The sequence below is a fragment of the Lepeophtheirus salmonis genome, chromosome 3, assembly GCF_016086655.4.
Source record: "Lepeophtheirus salmonis chromosome 3, UVic_Lsal_1.4, whole genome shotgun sequence".
Taxonomy (NCBI): domain Eukaryota; kingdom Metazoa; phylum Arthropoda; class Copepoda; order Siphonostomatoida; family Caligidae; genus Lepeophtheirus; species Lepeophtheirus salmonis.
Window position 1 is genome coordinate 21,597,071 of NC_052133.2, and position 21,842 is coordinate 21,618,912.

The window sequence follows — 21,842 nt, forward strand, 5'->3', positions numbered from 1 at the left end:
TGAGTGCATTGAAAAAGACAAGAATGGGTAAAAAGAAAATCCCTTCATTCTAAATACATCTCAACCCATTCAAAACAGTTAAAATCTTCTTTTTTTTTTGGTCAACACCCATACTGGTAACTCAAGGTCAGCATTTATTGTAGGCACTACATAAAGTGTTTAATGCCCTAGAGTGGGCATTGTTTTCTTTTGTATAACCTATAGAAAAGAGCGAATATGAAGGTACATATGGCTCTCTCTATATATGTAGGTATATCTAGATATATAAACTAGCAAATAATCATCTAACAAAACATTGTTTGGTTAGCATTCGTTGGCTGGAAGACTCTATCACTGTATGTTATAACAATGGATAGATATTCATTACGAACCATCCTTCAATTTATTCTTCCTTTTTATCCATAACTAGGCCCCAAGATGATTTTAGCTGCCTCCATTGTTATCGCCCTTCTCAGTACTGTCCATAGCTCAACAGTTCCAGTATATCCCGCCAATCTTGATCCCAATGTATGTCCTAACTATCCCTTCTGCGGACCCTCTCCAACTGCTCCAATTGCGGATCTTCCAACTCCTATTGTAAATGGACAACCCGTCGCACCTATCTTGAACACCGTCCCAGATCAAACCGCTTTCTTTCAACAGGCTCAACTCGTCAAATCCCCAGCAGACTTCCCTGTTCCAATCATCAACGGACAGCCCGTTGCTCCAGTCTTGAACACTCTCCCCGATCAAACTGCTTTCTTTCAACAAGTAAGTATTTGTTAGCCCCAAGTATTTAGCTTATCCCTAATGCATCAAATGTATAGGCACAAGTTGTCAAGTCTCCGGCCGATTTCCCTGTACCCATTATTAACAATGAGGCTGTTGCTCCTGGCCTTAACACTGTACCTTCCCAAACCCGGGCTCATGAAAACCACCTTCAAATTTCTCAGCAACAACAATTGGCTCAACTTGCTGCTGCTCAACAAATCCAAATTCAGCAACAACAACAAATCATTCAAGCTCAAAAATTGGGAATTTTGAAACGATAAATCGATGGACATGGATTTTTTTTTTCTTCATATGTTTGAGGATGGACTCTCTAAATTAATTTAATAAAAATATGTACCTTCAGCAGATTATTGAACTGATTTTTTTAATATTAAGGATGGATACTTATGGCTAGAGCTTCTCATGATGTCAACCCCATCTTAACTTTGTATTTTGGTAACTAGGCTAACATTTTCAAGTCATTCCAAAAAGATCAGAAATGTGAATTTCTTTGCACTGCAACGTGCAAAACAGAAGGTATCAGACGCAAATGTTGTTTCATTTTACAATTTTTTCTGAGTTGTATATTTATATTCGTTTGTTACCAAAAGGATGAGGAGTGACGCCATCTTGCGATAAAATGATTCAACTACCTGAATGATAAAATTATTTAATATTTTTACCAAGACGTGCATGTATTATACATTTTATTTCAAATTATTTTATTAATACTTTAAATAACCCCAAAATTGAGTAAAAACTAGTCAATAGACTACATAATAATTATAATTATGTTCCACTTTCAACCATAAGGAAGATACATAATAAAACAAACTCGCTAAACCTCTTCCTAATTCCTTTTTTTTATTCGTAATACATTCTCCATTTTTCCATTAGTCAAATAATTCGTTTTTTTGGTTTTTAACTTCTTTTTTTTTGGTACATTTACGAATCTAAAAAAAGTTTGAGACACGGGGAATCGATCTTGTTTATGAAAAAAATCAACATATCAGAAAAAAACTTACTCTCCAGAGGCCAGGAATCTGGTCTCACTAGAATGAAACATAAGTAAATAAGTCAGAATTCTGAGCAACTTTTATCTTATGATTAAGGCCTGCTGTATCTGTCTCTGTTTTTCAAATAAATACCTTATTACATATTACTTAAAGAAGAAGCATATATTTTAAGGGCGCGTGAGAAAAAAAAATACTCTACAGACCCAGTTTGTTTGCAGAAAAATATTGAAAATATGTCAAAAGTGATGCTCGAATTTACATATTTCGAACAACAGAAAATGGTCTTGGAATTGATGTGATCTTTATTGTATCAAAAATTTGTGAAATATTTTTATGCAGGAGATGAAAAAGGGGATCAAATATATAAAAGAAAATCATAGACAATTGAGTACATCTTAGAAAATAATCAAGTCTGAGACATTTGAAGCTCCCATCTATTTTACACCAAAGAGATAATTAATAATATAATGACAAGAGCTGATATGTGGTAATTTGTAAACAAGTTATAACTAAATAAATATATAGATAAATAAATACTCTGGTTATGCGTTTTTCCTAGCAGACATACATACAACTATAATATAATATTATAGAGATTATTTGTAAATTAACATTCAAAATTGAATTTTACAACAACTACATACTGTTAGCCCACCTTGCAGATAATATACTACACATGCCCGATAGGCCTAAATTAAGAATAATGCCACACTATTTTCGAAAATAGAACACTCTAAAATATGGAACGCTGTTCAAGATCAATTAAAATAGACTGACCGGAAACAGTTTTTATTCGAACATTACGCACTGACGCACTTATTGTTGATCCTGAGTGGAATTTTTTGTATATTTAGATCATTTCACGAGAAATTTTGATGAGGAAACAGATTTTACTCAAGTTTAGTATTCATCAAAATGATATTTTTGATGAATATTTGATCATTGATATATTATAAAGCAAATCAATGATACACAAGTATAATACGAGTGTGGTTTGAAAAGTTTTCGGCCTCAACGTGAAAGCTAAAAGCTATTTACTAGGCATAATATAAACATTAAAATAAATAATTTAATAAATGTATATCCTATAACAAGTTTTCAATTTAGTGCATGGCAGATACATAATTTAGGTCTCAGCTTCAATCTTGAATTATGCAATAACTACACATTTCTCCTTCATAATATTTACGAGACAGTTACTTTTGCCTTTAAAGATACAAATTGCATTAAAAAAACTGAAACTTTTTTTGGAGTGATTGGGATAATGGCCGCAAAAGGGGGTGCGGTCAATAAATCCTAAATCTGTAATTATCGATAACTTCCTTTCCTTTATAGGGGTAATAGTGAGGGTTTTTTCGAAATCTGCATCAAAAACTGATGAGACATGCTTATTTTTATTTCTTTATGACTATTCTTTGACATAATAATGCCACTTTTAGTTTTCGTCGTACGTTGTAGTCAGACCATAATATTGGAAACCGGATCTTAACAACAAAAACGTCAATATCTCTAGATATGTTGATGTAAATGAACTCTAAATTTAGCTGAGTTATCAGTGCATAGTTCCCTAGAAAATATCTGAAAATGAAGAAAATCGGAGAACCTTAGTTCACAGCCCTTGTTGATTTGACATGGATTTACTTTAGTCACATCTATTTAGCATCTGTTATCAGTTACTCACTAGAGTTTCAGCTCTTTTAAAGGCGTAGTTTTTATGTAGCATACATTTGAGTGAGTGGATATGAGTACGTTTGTCAAAAAAAATTCTGAATTTTTATTTTTCTATTCTTATAACTCTTCACACTTCTCAAAGTGATGCTCCCATCTTTGCAAACCCTTCTGTCTGTTACTTCACTGAGAGATGTTTTCTTTTCTATAAGAGCAATACATTTTCTCCCCAGAAAATCCTATCAAAGGCAGCTGTGTTGTTAACAAGGGTCTTAATTCAGTAGTACCTTAAGACCCACTCCCGCCTTCTCAACGTTCAACCAAATTGCCTACCTGTTTGGCATATATTATATTATTTAAAAAGAACGGAACCTTCCGGTTGTGAAGAAGCTGCCAGAGGGCCATTAAGCACAACTTAAGTTTCCCATACTTTAACAGAGCCCTCTAAGTATAATAGAAAAATAGTTGAGCCAGTGAGTAATTTAGACTCACTAGGGTCCTTGATGGTCAGGGAAGAGACGGCGGTGGGGTTTTTGGTGCATGGTCAAAGTATTGAACGACAAAGAAATAAAAAAGACTCAAGAGTAACCCATTGTTTAAACATATATACAGTCCTAGAAATATTTAAAAAAATACGTAGAAAGAGTTTTCAATCATATCATTCTTTTGCGTCATATTGAACTTCTTTTTTTTTTTGGTTTATTGTTAGGAATATTTTAGAAAATGTGATTTTTAAAGGGTCTTTGATGCTCAGGGAAGCATTGGCGGTGAGTAATAACTTACCTTTTGATTGTAAATGAGTTTTATTTTGTCCGAATACAGTATAAATTTCAATGAAAATGCATACCACTATCAAATTGCTTCCAATGAAATTGGATCCTTAATGATCAAATTGCCTCCAATGAATAGTTTAAAAATCAAATTTTCCAAAATTATTTTACTTGACAATGTAAATAAAAGTAAATTGATTACTCTATTGGAAATTTAGCACATTGTCCGTAACATATAAAAGAATAAAGAATAAATTATAAAATAGCCATGATGTATTAAGTCAGAGGAGGTTATCGGCAGCTGACAGCCAAATACATTGAGTATTTTTGTGTTAGCGAGGTAGCACCTTGAGGAACAAGGTGCATATGAAATTGGAACAGTTTTAACGGCTTAATGTTCGAATTAGTATGATTTACTCACAAGTTTGAACCAAATCAGTCATATTATTCGGCGGGAATTAAAGAAATCTTTTTGTCTTTTCTGGTTACATCCATCCAGGGTGCACTATATAGTGGTAAGTGCCTTCAAATTTAGAAAATACATAGTTTGACATAAATGAACAAAGTATTATTGAGTGGCGGTCAATTGAGAGCCACTCAAAATTCTTGAGCGAGAGCGCCTTCATTGTTTTGAATAACAAACGAGAGCGGGAGCGCGCTCGCCATTTTAGAAGAGCGATAAAATCGAGGGAATTTCGATCATTTATATAAATTTATATTACTTTTTCCGTCTCTGCATCTTATTAGATAACATTAAAAAAATTTGAGAGTTAAAGAATAATTGTAAAGATTGTAAGAAAAGATGGTTGGAGTTATGTCTCAAAATAAGGTACAATCCTTTTTTTTTCTATGCAATATCTGTGGATGTCTTCAGTTGATGAGTTTGGATCTCATGTAGCTGGCTACTTTAAGAAGGACTCAGGCATCTGCTCTCTGAGAGACACCACCAGGTCCTTTGAGTGTGGAGATTATGTTGGAATATAAATCTTTGAGCATAAGTTCAAAAACTTGATAACTTTGTGTTCAACCTCAAACTAATTATCAGGTTCGACTGGGTGATAGTGCACGAAACCTTGTAAATATATGCCCCCTAAGACAGTGGTTCCTAAACTTGTTGTTCCCAATGCAGATTCTTGACACACCTATTTCAATTTAACATATTATTTGGATTATTATAAACTATTGGTAATAATGTATGGTTGTCACAAATATTAGGGCACACTTAAACTGGTCTCAAGACACAAAGTTTGGGAACCACTTAATAGGATCTTATTTGCATGTGGTAAAGGGAATCCTATCAATTTAATAATTGTTATTCAAAGATATTGGAATATTTAGCAAAATTGCAGTTAGATCTAATAAAGTATGAATACTACCTTCTGATCGATATATTACTGTCCTTAGTTACCGTTGATAGAGAGTATCTTCTTTAGGTGGTCTACTATTTAGGGATAGATGTCAGACATTAAAAGATGAAAATTTTGAAAAAAAGAAAAAAAAAACACTTTTGTCAATTAATCAAATATTTAATAGTTAAGACATTGGATAAATTATTCTATATATATATTTTTAATTTTAAATAAAATTTTAGATCTTTAAGTTATATTTATTTTTGTACCTAACTTCTCTTCATTTTGCTTTAGAAAATTTTATATCAAAAGTATAATTTAAATATTGACTACCTCCTCGGTCAAACCTTCTCCATAAAAACAGACCAAGGGCCTCTCCAGTTTATTTTTAACCCTCAGAAAGACCTTCCTACTCTGGTTCGAGTAGTTCTAAGTTCGATTATAAAATCACTCACGTCAAAATGATTCACAACCTACACTCAGTTGCTCTTTCCCAGGGTCCTCTAGACGACCTGACCCACACATAACTCCTGACGCTACTCATTAGTTAATGTACCTGGTCATATCTTCTACTAGTTCAAGCGACAATGAGCTCCTAGCAACTGTGAAAGAGGATGCATCTCTTCGCCTTGACATTGAAGCAGCAAGAACGGGTGACCGGTACAAAGTAACAGAAGATTCATACAAAAAGAAACGTCATGCATTCTCATTGAAAAATGAATTTCTATTTTAGGGAATCCTCCTAACCATACCCTCTTCTCTCCGAAGCAAGATGAATTCTGTTGCACGATGTAAGCTATGGTGGCCTAATATAGATAATGATATTAGTAACTTCGTAGTGGTTTGTAAAACATGTCAAAGACACACCCTATTTCATCATTCTAAATTCACCTCATTTCCACCTTTAAACCCTTTGGTACCCCTTCATTTTGATTATATGAAAGCCGGGAAACGGGACATTCTCAGCCATAGTTGCGAGCTCAAAATGGATTGAGGCCACCCCGTCCTGCACCTCAACCAAAAGCACCCTCGCTCAGCTTTTTCACTGGTTCACTAGATGGGGATTTCAGCTACAAAGAGATTCCGACAATGGTCCCCAATTCTGGAGCTCACTCTTTGGGGAAAAATTGTCACAAGGGGGGTGAAGGTCTCCTTCTCTCCTCCCTACCATCCCGAATCTAAAGGGAAGGCCGAAAGAGTAGTGATGATCGTCAAAGATATCATACAGAAGAATCCTGGAACATCACTGGATGAACTCATCTTCACTCACCGCTCTACTCCTCTGTCGTGCGGATACTCACATGCACAACTCCTATTTTCAAGAGCAATGTGCACCTGTCTGGATGGATACCTCCATACCTATACCTCAACAGCCTATTAAGGAGCCTATTATGTATGGTGCAAGAGTTATAACTCTCGTATGCCTAAGTGGGTCCGTCGCACTGCGATCGAGAAAATGGGAACAACTATATGGAGCGTAATTATTAACGGGCATATTAAAACACGTCACATCAATCAATTCCGAACGCATCGGATGGTTGATAGGGGGTGATCTTATGTATTTTCATCATTATTCCTTGTTATTGCATGTAATTCCTTTTCTGTCTCAATTACACGTTATACCGTGATTTTGTTCAATAAACACTGTTCTCCTACCTCTTCCTTATTCCTTTCTATAACGAGTATGGTTTCCTAACTCCTTGTATTATATCCTCTCGGCCGGAGAGTCTCAAGTATATCCTATTATTGGTTTATAAACACCACAGTTACACTCCACTCCGTCTTTGATGATCACACACGAATGTTCAATTAGGTTTTGAATATAATTTATTCTATTTTGGAAAAGATGTTCACTACTCTGGAATTAAATTATAATGACAATTGCTAAGGAAAAGAAAATTCATTTTTTAGATTACCAAATCCAAAAAAACGAGCCAGCCAACTATATTTGGGCAAATATTGATCAAGTGGTCTTCGTTACAACACTTGGTTTATAACTTTGGGTTGCAACAGTCCAATAGCCAGATCAAAAAGCTTAGGAGGCGCACCGAAGGGTAACAATCAATGCCAGGTCAATCAGCTTCTAAATTTACTAACAGTTTCGATTATAAACAACCACCCTCAATTATATGAGCATAAACAGCTTAGCTTTTTCGATGATCATTTTCCGTTGTCTAAAATATAGATTAGTTTTTTTAAATATTCCAAACTTTTAGTATGTAAATTTATCATAATATCAAACATTTAAGGCTTAAGGTAATGAAATGTAGATTTTTTTTAAAAATCGAGTGGTAATGCTTCCATTACTTTCCAAAATTGAGTACTTTCGACGAATATATTCCATTGAATTCATTAATGAGTTGATCAAGCGCATTTAAATAGACTTTCAAAAACTTCACGTTTTAGATCTTTAATTATTCTAACCAAAAGGTATTTTTAAAGACATTATTTTCTGGATATAGAACTTCTTAATTTTCTATCTTAGTATCTATTTTCAAATCAACATAAAAAGATAATGTAAAAACTACAGTTCACAACAAAAATAGGGTTCCTTTTTGGAACTCCCAATCCATACACAGAACTCTTTTGAAATTTGGCAACATTTTATTATGAATTTAATTTTTATGTTTGTATTTTATTTAGTTGATTAGTGATACAAAACAGCATTTCATGATATTTATAAACAATAAAAATTGTATTCCAGAAAACTTATTATCTGACTGATAACTAGAGTATCAAGGATCTAATAACCATAATTACTGATAATAACCAGATATACAAATTGGGAGCATTATTGCATGTTAAAAGAACCTAAAATGAACATGGCAACCTTGACAATTTGAATAATGTTTTGGAGGAGGGCAGCTTAGCTGTCATGGCGTATTATTTGATAAGCTACACCCATCTGTGACGAGGGGGAGAGAAGGAATAATCAAGGATATTGGCAAGAAATACTCCGATGTCGATACTTAATTATATTCTGAGTCCAACAAGGACTTACAATTATAATTCCACAACAAATCATCAGGGTTAATCTCCGTCTTTTATGAACACAAAGAAATGTTCAATCATGTTTTGAATATACTTGAATCTATTTAGAAAATATGTTAACTACTCAGGAATTAAATAATAATGACAATTGCTAAGGGGGAAAAAAATCATTCTTCAGACTATCAATTTTAATAAAACGGGCCAACTAAATAATGCACCCAATTTTCATCACAAATCATTAGTTCTTATTTTCAATTTGTGTCGACACTTGAGCTTAAATCCATTCATTTGAAAGCAGGCCCCTTCGAAATAGATTATATGGGGCCAAATAACTGATACCTATGGAAGTGTGGGCCCACTGTAGCAATATAAGTTGCAATAGGCTAAGGCCAACCATTTTTTGAAGAAATAAATATCCACATCTATAATTAATGGATATATTTGTATTCCGAAATTCATTTAAGGAGCTAAAGACGATAGATAACTGTAAAAACTCATAGTAATACATAATACTTTTTATGATTAACCTTTGAGGTTTTTTAAAGTTATAGGACAATTTATTTAAACTACGGAGCATTTTATATGTACATAAATATGTCTGAATTTTTTTATATCAACATTTACAGAAAACATATTTTTAGCTATAGTTGAGCCCCAAATCTAAGGTGACACATATTATTTGTAAGCCAATACCGACTTTTTCAATGTCTATTGTGATTCGAATTACAACCCGTTTTTTACTTGAACTTTTATGTATTAGAGGTGGTACACAATTTGCTATTTTACGTCAATCGTACTATTTGAAATCTACATTGAAAGGGCATTAACTTGATGTATAAGATGAGAAAATGAATGTCCTGGTAGAGAGTTTCAATTGACGATAAACACAATTATGGGACGGTCAAATGGAATCAATAATATTTTAAACTTGAAACTAAAAGTTTATTGAAATATTTAGAATATTGTAACTGTCTAAATGATGTTAATTAAGAGGGATGCCTTCTCAATGATCATCTTCAACTCTCTTTTTTCTTTTTGATGAGATCTCCAAGGATCAAGCGGGGGTTGACAGCATTAGCAGTTCCTTTTATAATAGCATTTACAGTTTTATCCTCAGATGTGGAATATTTAAGGCCTTTAATATACTGAATAGTTCCAATGAGTAGATTGGTAGCATATTCTTTCTTATCATCAAATTCTTCAATTTCATTTGTAAAGGAAAGGGAATGGCTTCCATAGTGATTTCTTTTAAAGGACTTGGTTAGATATTTAAGGAGTTGTGGCTGAGTTTCATGGTTGTGAGTTAAACATCCTTGAAGAACATATTTGGAGGAGGGTGATGCTTTAATGGTAAAAGTTGCTGGGCATTCATTGTTTTTGAGGGAGGTTCGATCCGGATGTACTCCCTTGGAGCACTGATATACGATAAAGTCTTTTCTTTTAAATTGTTCTAGGAAGTAAGCATGGAGCTCTTGGGATTTCAGGTATTCTAGAGCAGCGTCCATGGAATCAAAGCTCCGATCAATGAACTGATGAATATGGTTATTTTGCCCTTCTTCTATAAGGCAAAAAAGTTCTTTGTCATTACTTGAATTGAAACATTTGTGATCCAGTAGGGAAGACTCATTAAAAAACACTTTGGAACACTGATTGCAGGGTAACACTTGATTGACCCATTCATTTCCTATGAGTGTCTCTTCTTGAGGACTATTTTTAAGGAGAGAATGTTCCTTTATACTACTTTCTTCTAGGGTAATTTCTTGGACATAATGAGGAGCCTCTGACATAATGTTATCTCCCTCAATTTCATTTGAAATAAAAGGCACATAAATCTCTGTACGCTTACCCCCTTCATCGCTTTCATACTCTACAATCACATGATTGTTATGTTCTAATCCCCGTGAATCATCCACATAAATTGACTCAATAGCACTTTCATCATTATTTGTTTCAACTGGACTTACTCTTGAAGGTGATACCACTTTGCAGTTCATTAGCTTTAAGATAGAAGGACTAAGTCGTGAGTCTTTAATATCATGATCATGATTGAGGCAGCCATTAACGATAAAGAAACGATCACCCTGGGAGCGAGATATTAACTTGGTGGATATTTTTATGGAAACACTACAGTCTTTGTCTTTTTTCTTCTTTTTACACTCATAGTCCTTGTTACTATGCTTGCAAACATAGATTGCTCCAACCGAATTAGAGCTTCGAGTACGATAGAGTGTTCTTAGTCCAGAGTCTATCATAAACTGATGTGCAGCTTCTATCGTTTTAAATGTTTCTGAGAAAAAGATGTGCTCATGAGACATGTTACAAAGAGGGGTCTTGATTTTGAGTGGTTTTTTTCGAATAAAAGAACGTTGTTCTCTCTCTAATGGAGAATGAGATTTCTTTTCAGAAGGAATTTGTTGAGTTAATCTGAGAGCATCGATTGTCTTTTGAACACGAATGAGATGATTTGCACGATGTAATTGATTTTTAAAGATTTGATTACAATGATCTCCACAAGGAAAGCAATCTTGGGTTTGGGACAGAGAGATAAGGTCTTGGGAGGAGGATTTGTCATTACCATCGGCATTACCTATTAATTAAATTAAGCGGATATAATTAATTATAATATAGTAATTACATATAAAATAGCCCTATTTACCCAAGAGAGACGCATGGTCAAGGATGCAATCATTAAGAGACTGAATGAAGGCTTGAGATTGTCTTTTGATTTCCGTAGAGTGACTGATATCAGAAGAACAATTTTGGCTATTTTTCCACTTTAAAAGGGAGATAAGTCCTTTTTGATAGAATCGAATAGCCTTCAAAGTATTTCCTTCTCCCTGAGCATTTTTTCCACACTGTAGACTTTGCTGAACATCCCGAGGGAGGAATGACGAGTCCATCATCCACAAATGTCTAATGCAATGAAGTTAAGCTATTCTGCTTTGAGTTTGTTATGTGTTGTGATGTTGTTATGCTGATGAGTGTTGACATTTTGAAGAATAATAAAAGGAGGCCGTTTCATCGGTAGCAGATATGCGACTCTCAATTATACATTTAACTATTAATTCTGTATTTTTAGAATGATCACGGAGCACTTATGAATTGATCAATTAACCGTGACAAGAATAAGATTGGGTCTCATATAATTTATACAACAAACATTAATGCATATGTATATATACTCTAGGTTTTAAAGACGCTTCCCAATGAGATAATTAATTTATGATCATACATTAATATTCTAATTGGAGTAGTATAGTTTGATATATTATAGGAATAATTATTTTGGGGAGGCCTCCCTATAGTAGTACTTATAATGCCGTTGTCTATACCTACTCGAATCCATCAATATTTGATCATTTCTACTATATGAGCATGACTTAATTAGCATCAAATGATTGACCTCAATTTCATCAATGTAATTAATATGACGTATTCAGTAGTCTTGTCAGATTCATTGCATGAAAAAAATAAGTAACCAACTTATGAGTTGGATTTTTATTATATATATTGTCTTTTGGACGGACTCTACTTTTTGACGAATAAAAAATGTAATAACACTTGTCCATAATATGATGAGTTTAATATAATTATTGCTATAACAATGTGCAGTCGATAGGAGTAGTAGAAAATGGAAAGCCAAATGAGTGGTGGAGGTGTGAAAGGATTACTATACAGACTACTAGAGAACGCCAGTGAATAAAATATCGAATATATATAAGAAGCTGTTGAAGAACTGTCAATTTTTCCCTCATCCTCAGCAGAAGCTGTCAATTGTGTTATAATAACAATAATAAAAAGGAGAGGGAGAGAGAGAGAGAGAGAAAGAAGAAGAAAGAAGCTCAGAATTTATGTTCTAATGTATAAATTATTATGTTTTGGCAGCAGCTCGAATTAATAGAGTGTATTTCAATGATTCGGTGAGCTGCTGAAGGGTTTGTTGTCGTCATCACAAGATACTTATTTCCATATCTATGACTATATTTATTTTAATTAATATACAGGTCCATCATCATTGGTAAAGTATCTCTATAATCATTGCTCAAGTTCCGTGTAGTCGTCTCTTGTATCCTGATATTCTTACCTTTTCATCATTTCGGGCCCCGTCATGGCGAATATGAGCGCTTCCAATCCTATTCAGGTTCATTTTTTAAACTATAATAATAATAATATTGAAATATTAATCCATTGAGCATTTTTATTTATTTTTTTATTTATAGGAGATATTGAAGGATGAGGATTGCGAGGAAATCAATCCCTTGTCCAGCTCAGTGAATTCTGGGCGTCGTGCTACACCTCCAAATTCACTACCGGTTGTGCCTCCAGGTATCCCAGTTTTTCCCTCACTCACTCATTCTTCATTTAATTTCTTTCCACTTGATTTTTTAACATAATAATATAATGTATATTATATTACAAATTATATAGGGGACGAAAAAGGCATAGCCGTGACTTTTCTTAATAATTCCGACTCTTGCGGTTCATCCACAAGTTGGAGCGGTGGAATGTCTATTGGATGTACCACCGTGTTAAAATCGGCCGCTGGAGACATTGCCGCAGGTGCGTTTTGACCCTCATAATCCATCCTAAATACATGATATGCCAATTCCTTTTCTTGATGTTGGTACTAAGATTCTTTGGGTACATCCATCATCAGATTTTGGTGTCATAGATCACAGATATACCTACCTATAGCATATCATAGTGAATAGTTGATAATTAAATACATATATTACTCATGCATCAACACATAACCACTGGTTTAGACACTAAAGGTTTCTTTTTTTATTTCTGAATCCCCAACTCTTATTATATATTTCATAATCAGAACTAACATTTGTTCTATTTATTAATTACCTCACTTTGTCTTAATGACACACACGCATTTACTAAATACTAATATATAATACTTAACCTAATAAATCGCACTATTTGCATGATTACTTAAACCTTTTGAATTTTCATTGCAAAGTCCATGATATCAGTATACATATATCATTCTTTTTTTTCAGCGACGACAAATATACCGCTCAACTCACCGAGTCCCTGCTCATTGAGTGCCAACGGTACTCCTACCAGAGGTTCCAACCGCTTAGAGTACTTAAAGAATTGGACCATCTCTACATATAAATGCTCTCGACAAACAATCTATGAGAAATTGGGTAAGAGCTCACGAACCATTGATTCCGAAATGGAGGGTCAAATTGAAGCTCTTCGAGACACTCAACGTAAATACGGTAATATACTGAGGCTTGCCAGAGCATTGTCGAGTCATTTTGGCAATGTTGTTCAAACTCAGGTAAGGGCTATTCTTCTGAGATTCAATGGTACGGTTTATATGTATAATATACTATTTTCAGAGCTCCTTGGGCGAATGCTTTAATGACCTATCGAATCGTTCACCTGAACTTCAAAAAGAGTTTAAACAGAATGCAGATACCCAGAAAAAACTCCGTAAAAATGGCGAAGCCTTATTATCGGCATTGAACTTCTTCGTTTCCTCCGTGAATACACTTTGTAATAAGACTATGGAAGACACAATCACCACAGTGAAGCATTACGAATCCGCTAGGATCGAATATGATGCCTACAGATCAGACCTTGAGTTTTTTTCATCTGCTCCAAAAACGGAATCAAATGCTGTTAAACTGATTGAAATGGAGGGTATTTTTAATAAAGCGCGTGTTGACTTTGAGAAATTGAGATCTGATGTTCAAATCAAACTTAAATTTCTGAATGAGAATAGAGTAAGTTGCAGGATTTTATTGGTTTATTGTTTTTATTTTGATTTACTATTTCAATTACATCTCCCTATTCTAAATGCAAATTAATATTAAGAACACCAATTCCCTTCTAGTGGAGAAGGGGGGAATTGTAATCTATATACACATTCATGTACACACGTAAATGTAGGACTCCAAATGATGAGCGTAAAAAGTTGTCTGGTAATTAGTATTATCAAGTTTTGTTTCCATATTTTAGGGATACATATATATATGCAAATGTTAAATACTAAGATGTTATTGATGTATATATATACTGGGTGTAAATTTAATTATGCCATACTTTGTAATTATCTCTTAAGCATTCATTACTAGACACTTGATATTTTTACATATCGTACAAATAATATAAAGCTCATATTTTATACTACAATGTGATTTATGAAATCGCTTTGGCCTCAATAACACCGCTTCAACCGGGCTTGAAGTGACGACTGGTATAACATAGCCTGACATAATACACTTCAATTTGATACACGTTTAGTACAGACCATGGCCTCAATATGCGCCCATATGTTGTAATGAGGGGGGTTGAGGTCAGGATAGGATATTGCTAAAAGTGCTTCGCCCAATAAAAAGAATTCAAATACTAATTTTTTTTTGGATGATTTTAGGAGTATTTACAGAAGTAAGATCCTCTTCTCTCATAAGACATGTTTTATTCGATGAATGTACATTTGGCTGGAATACGTTTAATTCCGTACAAATTTGGCACATTTTGGGATGGGCGCGCAGCATGCCTGAGATTTGATTGCATACTTTGTTTGACATCTCGACTCTGTGTAAAGATATTTGAAAACATTGTTTTTGAATGCTGAAAAAAAAAAGTGCGGAATAGTTATAATTATTGAAGGAACTTTGGAATTGCAATTTGCCAAGCCTTTAAAGAAAACATTTAAAAAAGTCTATCATAATTAGTTTTATTCCCGGTAATATATTGAACATTATAAATGTATTGTTCAAACGACGTACCTGTGTCGTCATTTACAATATTTAAAATGTCATTTTGTCCATTCCTCCACTTTCCGATTCAAAGGCGCTCCTAGAATTGTTTTTTGACAGAGGTTTTTTTTATTTTTATTAATGCCAAATCTGGCAAAAACTTTTTACAGTAACATTTTTTTAGAAGACACAAAATTTAACCGACTAACCTTGTTTTTTAGAATAGACGAATTGATTTTTTTTTATAAAAAATAGACAGTCATTTTTTTTATTTTTTTTTTGTAATAGATTAGAACTATTGTTTAGATTAGTCATTAATTCTGCCCTTATTTAAATCCTTCTCAAACTTTTTTTAATTTATAGCCTCCCTCATTCCAACAAAGATTGTTTCCAATGTTTTCTAAACAGAATCGCGTTTCCGCTGGAGTTGCTCCTTTATTGCCTCATTTCTTCGTTTAAGAAGCTCAGTTTTATTTTAGTAAAGGAATTGTAGTCCTATATTCTTTTTAACAAGTCTTTGTTAATACTTGGATGAAGAGATTTGAATCTCTCTTTCAATTTATTTTATTGATCCTGAAACTAAGATTTTAATATAATCATTAATCAATCTTTTCCTCTCATTATTTTCAGGTCAAAGTGATGCATAAACAGTTGACTCTCTTTCACAACGCGATCACTGCCTACTTCACGGGAAATCAAAATGCTCTAGAAGCAACTCTTAAGCAATTCTCTATAAAAGCTAAAGGACCTGAGATCACATCTCCTTCTTGGATGGAAAAATAATTAATACGTTGTTTGAAAAAGAAAAGCGCAAGAGATTATTATTATTTTTACTTATATTTGTTCTTGTTTTATTTTATTTCTTAACCCTGACAAACGCTTTTACTACAAGTGTATCTCTTTTTAAATGAATTCATTATTTAGACAGAGAACAGTTTTTGATTGAAATAACAATCGAATCACCATCTAGTCCCACCCATCCCCACAAATGGACGAATATGTTCATCGTTAATTATTATCATTATGATGCCATTTCACTTCATTTTATATCAATTGTGGTATTATTAGTCAATTTGAATCTTTTTTTTTTCTTCAATGTTTATCTCATTTCTTTATTTTGGGATTTTATTTTTATGTACTTAAATATTTATCTGTATATTGCATTTAACATAGCTTTTGATGGGCAATTTGTTAACACATACATATATATTTTCTTATGTTTCTTTAACGTGATTATGTCATGTGCATAAAGTACATCACATAATTGACGTATCATCTTATTTTTTATTTTATTTGTTTACCAAAAGAGTCCTTTGTTGTTTCCAACACGCCCTTATAATTCTACAGTGTCCATATAGAAGATACTTACAGACTGCTGCTTTAGTTTAAAAATTACCTATCTGATGAAATTTCAAAAATTGAGTTATGCTTAATACTCTGTTCATGTTCAGATTATACTGAAGATTATTTTCTTCATTCAGGAGCCTGACAAAGTCAGGTTCCAATCCCCGACTAAAATATTCTTAAATTTCTTTCAAAAGAAATTATCACACATATGAAATTAACAATATTCTATATTCAAAATTTTGTACTTTCTAAAAAATGTTGTTTGTCAAAATTTTCCTCAAAATGGTTTTTTGTCTTTTTCTACAATTATCTTGGTAGCGGCCCTATTTTCATTACTCTATCTATTTGGAGCTTTTACCAATGTAATAATGTTCATTCTTGCAACTTTTTTATTTATTTTAATTTTAACACATCTTTCAGAGCAAAACCTTATATTTTAGGACATCTTTATTCTAAGGGAGGGATATTCCTTTCAAATGATGATAATAATCTTTTTCCTCATTCTATACTATTATTAATTATAATTATTATTATCTTTTATTATTATTGTTTTGTTAAAGTTATGTAACTAGTCACACACTTACTTTATATGAAACGGATTGATATTTATTTGTGAAAATTTGGAAATGATCCAAAGAATCTCTTATAATAAAACCTATAAAAAGCGTTGTATCCGTTTATAGACATTAACCATATTGAGTTTTAATTGTTATGTATTAAGAAATGAACTAGACATCGACTGATGTCAAAATATTTTCCGATCCCATATTTTAAAAATGATTAGGTGCATCCGTATTCATAAAATAATTTATTGTGGCTTGTTTCGCTTGCCAAGGGATACAATCTTCTTAAAAAAATTAAATCTAAATATTTATTAGCTGCATTTCAGTGAGAAGGCGGTTATTATACCCTCTAATAATAAATGAACGAATTCCTCAATCATCTTTTTTTAGTCCTTATTACTTTACAATTTACTTGATTAAAAAAGATCACTCTTGAGAGACAATTTTTTTTAGTTATACCTTACGGATACACCAAATTGATCCTGACGCTGTAATGTTAGCGAGATGAACGTTTAAAAAATAACATCGATTTTAATTGAAGAACAACTTGACAAGTTAATGTGATGAATAAATCTTATCTTGGATTTTTACCTAATCTAATGAACAGAGAGTCATTTTTTATGCTGCAATCTTTTTAAAAAGTACATAAGTCATAACGGATGCATTTATTTATCAAGCATTTCTATGTTATTTTTCCTAATATAATCGGAGAAAATATCCAAATTTCTAAGATGTTTCGCAGATACATCGGTTTTCCGATTTTGATCCGATATATCACCCGCGACAAGGTAGGGACTTGCACTCGATGTATGATTTGGGCTCCAAAGTTGAGAGATTATACTTTATTGGATTTCAGACTGTAGATGTGGCTGCATCTGAAAGACACCACAAGCACCAAAAAAGATACTTTTCTAAAGCTTTGTTTACAAAAAAACTGCCTAATAGCGAAAGTGGGGAAAGAGAATGGTTGCTGTATTCTCCCTCAAAAGAATCTGTATTTTGTTTCGCATGCAAATTATTCAGTGACAGTAATTTTCAGTCAGCTTTGACAACTGGAAGAACGCAACCGCGCACCTCGCTGAACATGAAGGATCGAAGATCCACAAAAAAGGCATTGGTAGCCAATGTTACACGCTGTGTTGATGCTGGAGCGAGGACTACCATTAAGTAAATGCAGTGAAATTTTTGGACAAGCTGATAACGGGAATTTCATGGGAGTTCTGGAAATCATTGCTGAGTTTGATCCATGAGCAATGTTGGTAAGGGAACACCTTCCTATTTTTCTTCAATAACATGTTTGGAGTTTATTGAGCTGATGGGGGAGCAGGTCCGTGCAGAGATAATCAGGCAAATAAAAGTGGCAAAGTACTTTTCAATAAGTGTCGATTCCACGACAAATATGACCCACATAGATCAGCTGACATTCATTATGAGATATGTGTCACCCGATGGCAGGATTGAGGAGCGTTTTGTTTAGTTTCTGCCTATTCAAAGTCACTCAGAAGAGTAATTCTGCCGGTCTGTACTTGGTGTTTTGCAGGGCATGGGTCTTGCTACGATCATCCCGCCAATATGTCTGGTACTTACAGTTGCCTTCAGTCACGTATTAAACAGATTAACCCTTTGGCTGAATGGGTACCGTGCGCTGCACACACTTAATTTAGTCGGGGTTAAGAGTGTTAACTGCTGCCTTGAGACGGAGGAATTTTTTAACTTCATACAGACACTTTTTAATTTTTCCTCCAAATCTATTTCCTGTTGGTAGGTTATTACAGCGGGTTTACATCCCAATGATACTAGAAACTTTAAAAAGTATGTCTGATCCGAGATGGTCAGCTCACGCACAAGTGAAAAAAGCACTGAACCAGAACTATGTGAGGATCCAAGAGTCCTTGCTGATGTTAAGTGATGACTCCAGCAAAAATCTTATAACTCGATATGAAGCAAGGCCACTCTACAGTAAAATGGAAAAGATAGAGAATGCATTCCTGTGCAATATGTGGAACATATTACTGCAACGTTTCCATAACACTAGTACTGCACTACAAACTGTGGAACTGAATTTATTTAATGCTGTCATCTTGATCAGCTCGTTGAGGGATTATGTGTCCAATCTACGCGATAATTTTGACAAATTTGAGAGCGAAGCGAAAACCATATCTCCGACAGTGTCCAAGCAATACACAGGAACACACAGAGATACACAAGAAGAAAAAAAAACAAGCAACTGAACCGGGCTGTGAGAAGTCGGGTCGTGACAGGTTCAGAGCGACAGTGTTCATTGCTGCCATAAATCGTCCCTTTGCTAGAATGGATCGGAGGTATCACTTTTAGACACACGTCTAGCACAAATTTGGATTTCTGAACAACATTCCATCTATCTCCACACAATACCTCTGTTGAGGAGCAGCTGATCTCCAGAGGAAACATTCAGGTGATCTAGAAGAAGATTTTGGGCATGAAATTGGACAGTTGAGAGAATTGATTAAGGGGCAGGATGACCCCTCAGCTAAGTAACTGCTGAGTCATGTAAGAGGACGGAGACTACAGTCAGTGTTTCCGAGTGTTGATATATCACTGAGACTCTTTTTGACTTTACCTGTTACCAATGTCACTGGGGAGCGTTCATTTTCAAAATTTGGACTTGTGAAGAATAAACTGAGATCTACAATGGGCCAAAACATACTCAATCACCTGTCTTTGATGAACATTGAGAGTGATATTTTTAGAAAACTGGATTTACTAGCCTCATCAAAGACTTCTCATCCAGGAAAACAAGAAAGATATCCCTGGGGGAATAAGTTGTTTGTATTAACTGGGCTGCAGTTCTGTTACATTGCTGCTACATACACAGGTTTTCTGCTGCTGTGTTATGTTTTTTCTTGAAATTGTATTACTCTGCCCCACTGCTTGATTTGTGCAATTTGGTCTGCTCTGCTGCAGCAGCAGATGTTTCTTGGTTCAAAAAACTTAATGTTAGTTAAGCTTGATGATGTACTTTAAATAGCTTTTTGTAGTATTTTTGTTACAAATAAAGGCTGTTATAGTAAATGAGTGTTAAATTACTTTTTTCTGGGAAAACATGATGCATACATGATCCAGAGAAAAAATAGCGTGGAGGCCCATGACTACCTTAATCCTCCCCTGCTGATAGATAAATCAGTCCTCCTCTATCTTTTAAATCTGTAAAATAATTAAAATAATCTATTTCTTCAGCGAACTCAATACCTTATCTTGTTTTAAAATATAAATATTCCCTCCACAGTAAAAAATAAAGTTCTCCATTTCTTCTAAATCATAAAAATGTAAGAAATCATCATCTTCCTACGAAGGGATGCACGCCATTAGGAGTGACTTTTCTTTTTCAATGATTTGATTAACATTATTTAAATCCTTCACACTTTGTCTTGCATTAATTTTTTTTCTTTTACTTCCATATTGTGAAATCTTATGATAGATTTTAACCGTAGTCCCCCCCCCCTCCTGACTCGAAGAATTGACGAATGGAAACGAATAGAAATAGGCACCATTTAGCTGTCTGTACAATCCAAACCTTTTTTCCTCAGGATCAGAGTTTATTTTACCAAGTAATATATAACCCAGGTCACAAACATCAAATAAAAAATGACAAAGGTTAATCAGTCCTTTAACGGTGCGAACCAATGCTGTTCCAGTCATCTTTGTGAGCTTTTCATTTTTCCCCTATTGATTCCATTCAGTGATCTGAAGAATCAATAAAACCAAAAAACATTTAGTGTTCTACTGATATATTCACTCCCTCCTTTATGTATAAAACATACTACACGCATTAATAGCACTCCAATCTTTCACCTCCATTGGGATTGAAAGGAAAAAACGAATAATGAACATGTCCCTTCCTCTTAGCTATAGACTTCCTTGACTCAATTGATCATAAATCATAATTCCTCGACTAAGTTTCCACGTAGGGTTAGAGAATCAATAGAGTTTTTAATGTATGTTTCTATTTATGTATGTTTATATTCATTTTCTGTGAGACGTCATTATTGGATTTGATGACATAGAAATTCTTCATCATGATCCCAATTACATTCATCCTGTAATTATACTGTAATGGTTCATTGTAGATACTAGAAAAAGTTCTAGTGCTTGACTTAATTAGATGTGATCTACTGCAGCCTCATCTCTTAGTCCACGGATAGTCTCTTCCACATAATGTGACCTTCGATTTACTTTCATGATCCCCCAAATTGCTAATTGTCCAATTATTATGTTTTTTATTTAATTACAAAGCCCAGTTTTAGAGATAAAAGAGAATAAAAAGTTTTCCTTTTGATAACCATGTAACTTCTGTGTGTAGGAATACACGTTAAAACTCTTCATCGTTATCAATGCCAAACTGTCGAAACAGCCTGGAATTGAGGGAATGTGCCTGGATCTTATTTAGTACTTTGATAAAAGTATTAATTGATTTGTGAAGTCGACCGCTAAGATTTTATTCTACCAGATACTGCCAGTGGATTGCTCAAAGCACATCAAGTACAAGTTTGAAATACGGCTTTTCAAGAAACTGATGGAGCAAGTGGGATGCTTTTCTCTTGGAAAAAAATATCAATTGCATCAAATACCAACTCTGTTTTAGTATTTATTAAAAGATTTCTTATAAATATCATTTCTTAAGCCA

At 33.8% G+C, this 21,842-nt stretch overlaps 3 protein-coding genes across 9 annotated transcripts; 2 read left to right on the forward strand and 1 right to left on the reverse strand.

Annotated features, from left to right (window-relative positions):
- Positions 1–203: 203 nt before the first annotated feature.
- Positions 204–1,116, forward strand: LOC121114635 (uncharacterized). The gene is made up of 3 exons (XM_040708662.2): positions 204–335; positions 410–750; positions 807–1,116. The coding sequence occupies exons 2-3, from the start codon at positions 418–420 to the stop codon at positions 1,029–1,031; spliced, it is 558 nt and encodes a 185-aa protein (XP_040564596.1). The 5' UTR covers positions 204–335; positions 410–417; the 3' UTR covers positions 1,032–1,116.
- A 7,851-nt stretch (positions 1,117–8,967) lies between these two features.
- Positions 8,968–11,624, reverse strand: LOC121114636 (uncharacterized). The gene is made up of 2 exons (XM_040708663.2): positions 11,201–11,624; positions 8,968–11,131 (listed from the first exon to the last, which is right to left on the reverse strand). Exons 1-2 carry the CDS (start codon positions 11,445–11,447, stop codon positions 9,561–9,563), a joined length of 1,818 nt encoding a protein of 605 aa, XP_040564597.1. The 5' UTR covers positions 11,448–11,624; the 3' UTR covers positions 8,968–9,560.
- A 635-nt stretch (positions 11,625–12,259) lies between these two features.
- Arfip (ADP ribosylation factor interacting protein arfaptin) lies at positions 12,260–17,306 on the forward strand. 7 transcript variants are annotated; one of them, XM_040708664.2, is made up of 7 exons: positions 12,260–12,464; positions 12,549–12,685; positions 12,765–12,870; positions 12,973–13,104; positions 13,557–13,843; positions 13,905–14,291; positions 15,900–17,306. In XM_040708664.2, the coding sequence occupies exons 2-7, from the start codon at positions 12,653–12,655 to the stop codon at positions 16,050–16,052; spliced, it is 1,098 nt and encodes a 365-aa protein (XP_040564598.1). In that variant the 5' UTR covers positions 12,260–12,464; positions 12,549–12,652; the 3' UTR covers positions 16,053–17,306. The 7 variants fall into 7 exon arrangements, with proteins under 7 accessions (XP_040564598.1, XP_071743261.1, XP_071743262.1 ...); XM_040708666.2 differs by having other exon boundaries at positions 12,444–12,479; XM_040708667.2 differs by lacking the exon at positions 12,260–12,464 and having other exon boundaries at positions 12,467–12,685; positions 15,900–16,059; positions 17,177–17,306.
- Positions 17,307–21,842: the final 4,536 nt, after the last annotated feature.

What these genes read in the sequence shown, in the direction of transcription:
- LOC121114635 (XM_040708662.2), top strand. Translation starts at nt 418, where the DNA reads ATGATTTTAGCTGCCTCCATTGTTATCGCCCTTCTCAGTACTGTCCAT. An exon ending in AAACTGCTTTCTTTCAACAA is followed by an intron (nt 751 to 806) that starts GTAAGTATTTGT and finishes TCAAATGTATAG; the next exon opens with GCACAAGTTGTCAAGTCTCC.
- LOC121114636 (XM_040708663.2), bottom strand. Translation starts at nt 11,447, where the DNA reads ATGATGGACTCGTCATTCCTCCCTCGGGATGTTCAGCAAAGTCTACAG. An exon ending in TGACCATGCGTCTCTCTTGG is followed by an intron (nt 11,132 to 11,200) that starts GTAAATAGGGCT and finishes TTTAATTAATAG; the next exon opens with GTAATGCCGATGGTAATGAC.
- Arfip (XM_040708664.2), top strand. Translation starts at nt 12,653, where the DNA reads ATGGCGAATATGAGCGCTTCCAATCCTATTCAG. An exon ending in GCGCTTCCAATCCTATTCAG is followed by an intron (nt 12,686 to 12,764) that starts GTTCATTTTTTA and finishes TTTTATTTATAG; the next exon opens with GAGATATTGAAGGATGAGGA. An exon ending in AATTTCTGAATGAGAATAGA is followed by an intron (nt 14,292 to 15,899) that starts GTAAGTTGCAGG and finishes CATTATTTTCAG; the next exon opens with GTCAAAGTGATGCATAAACA.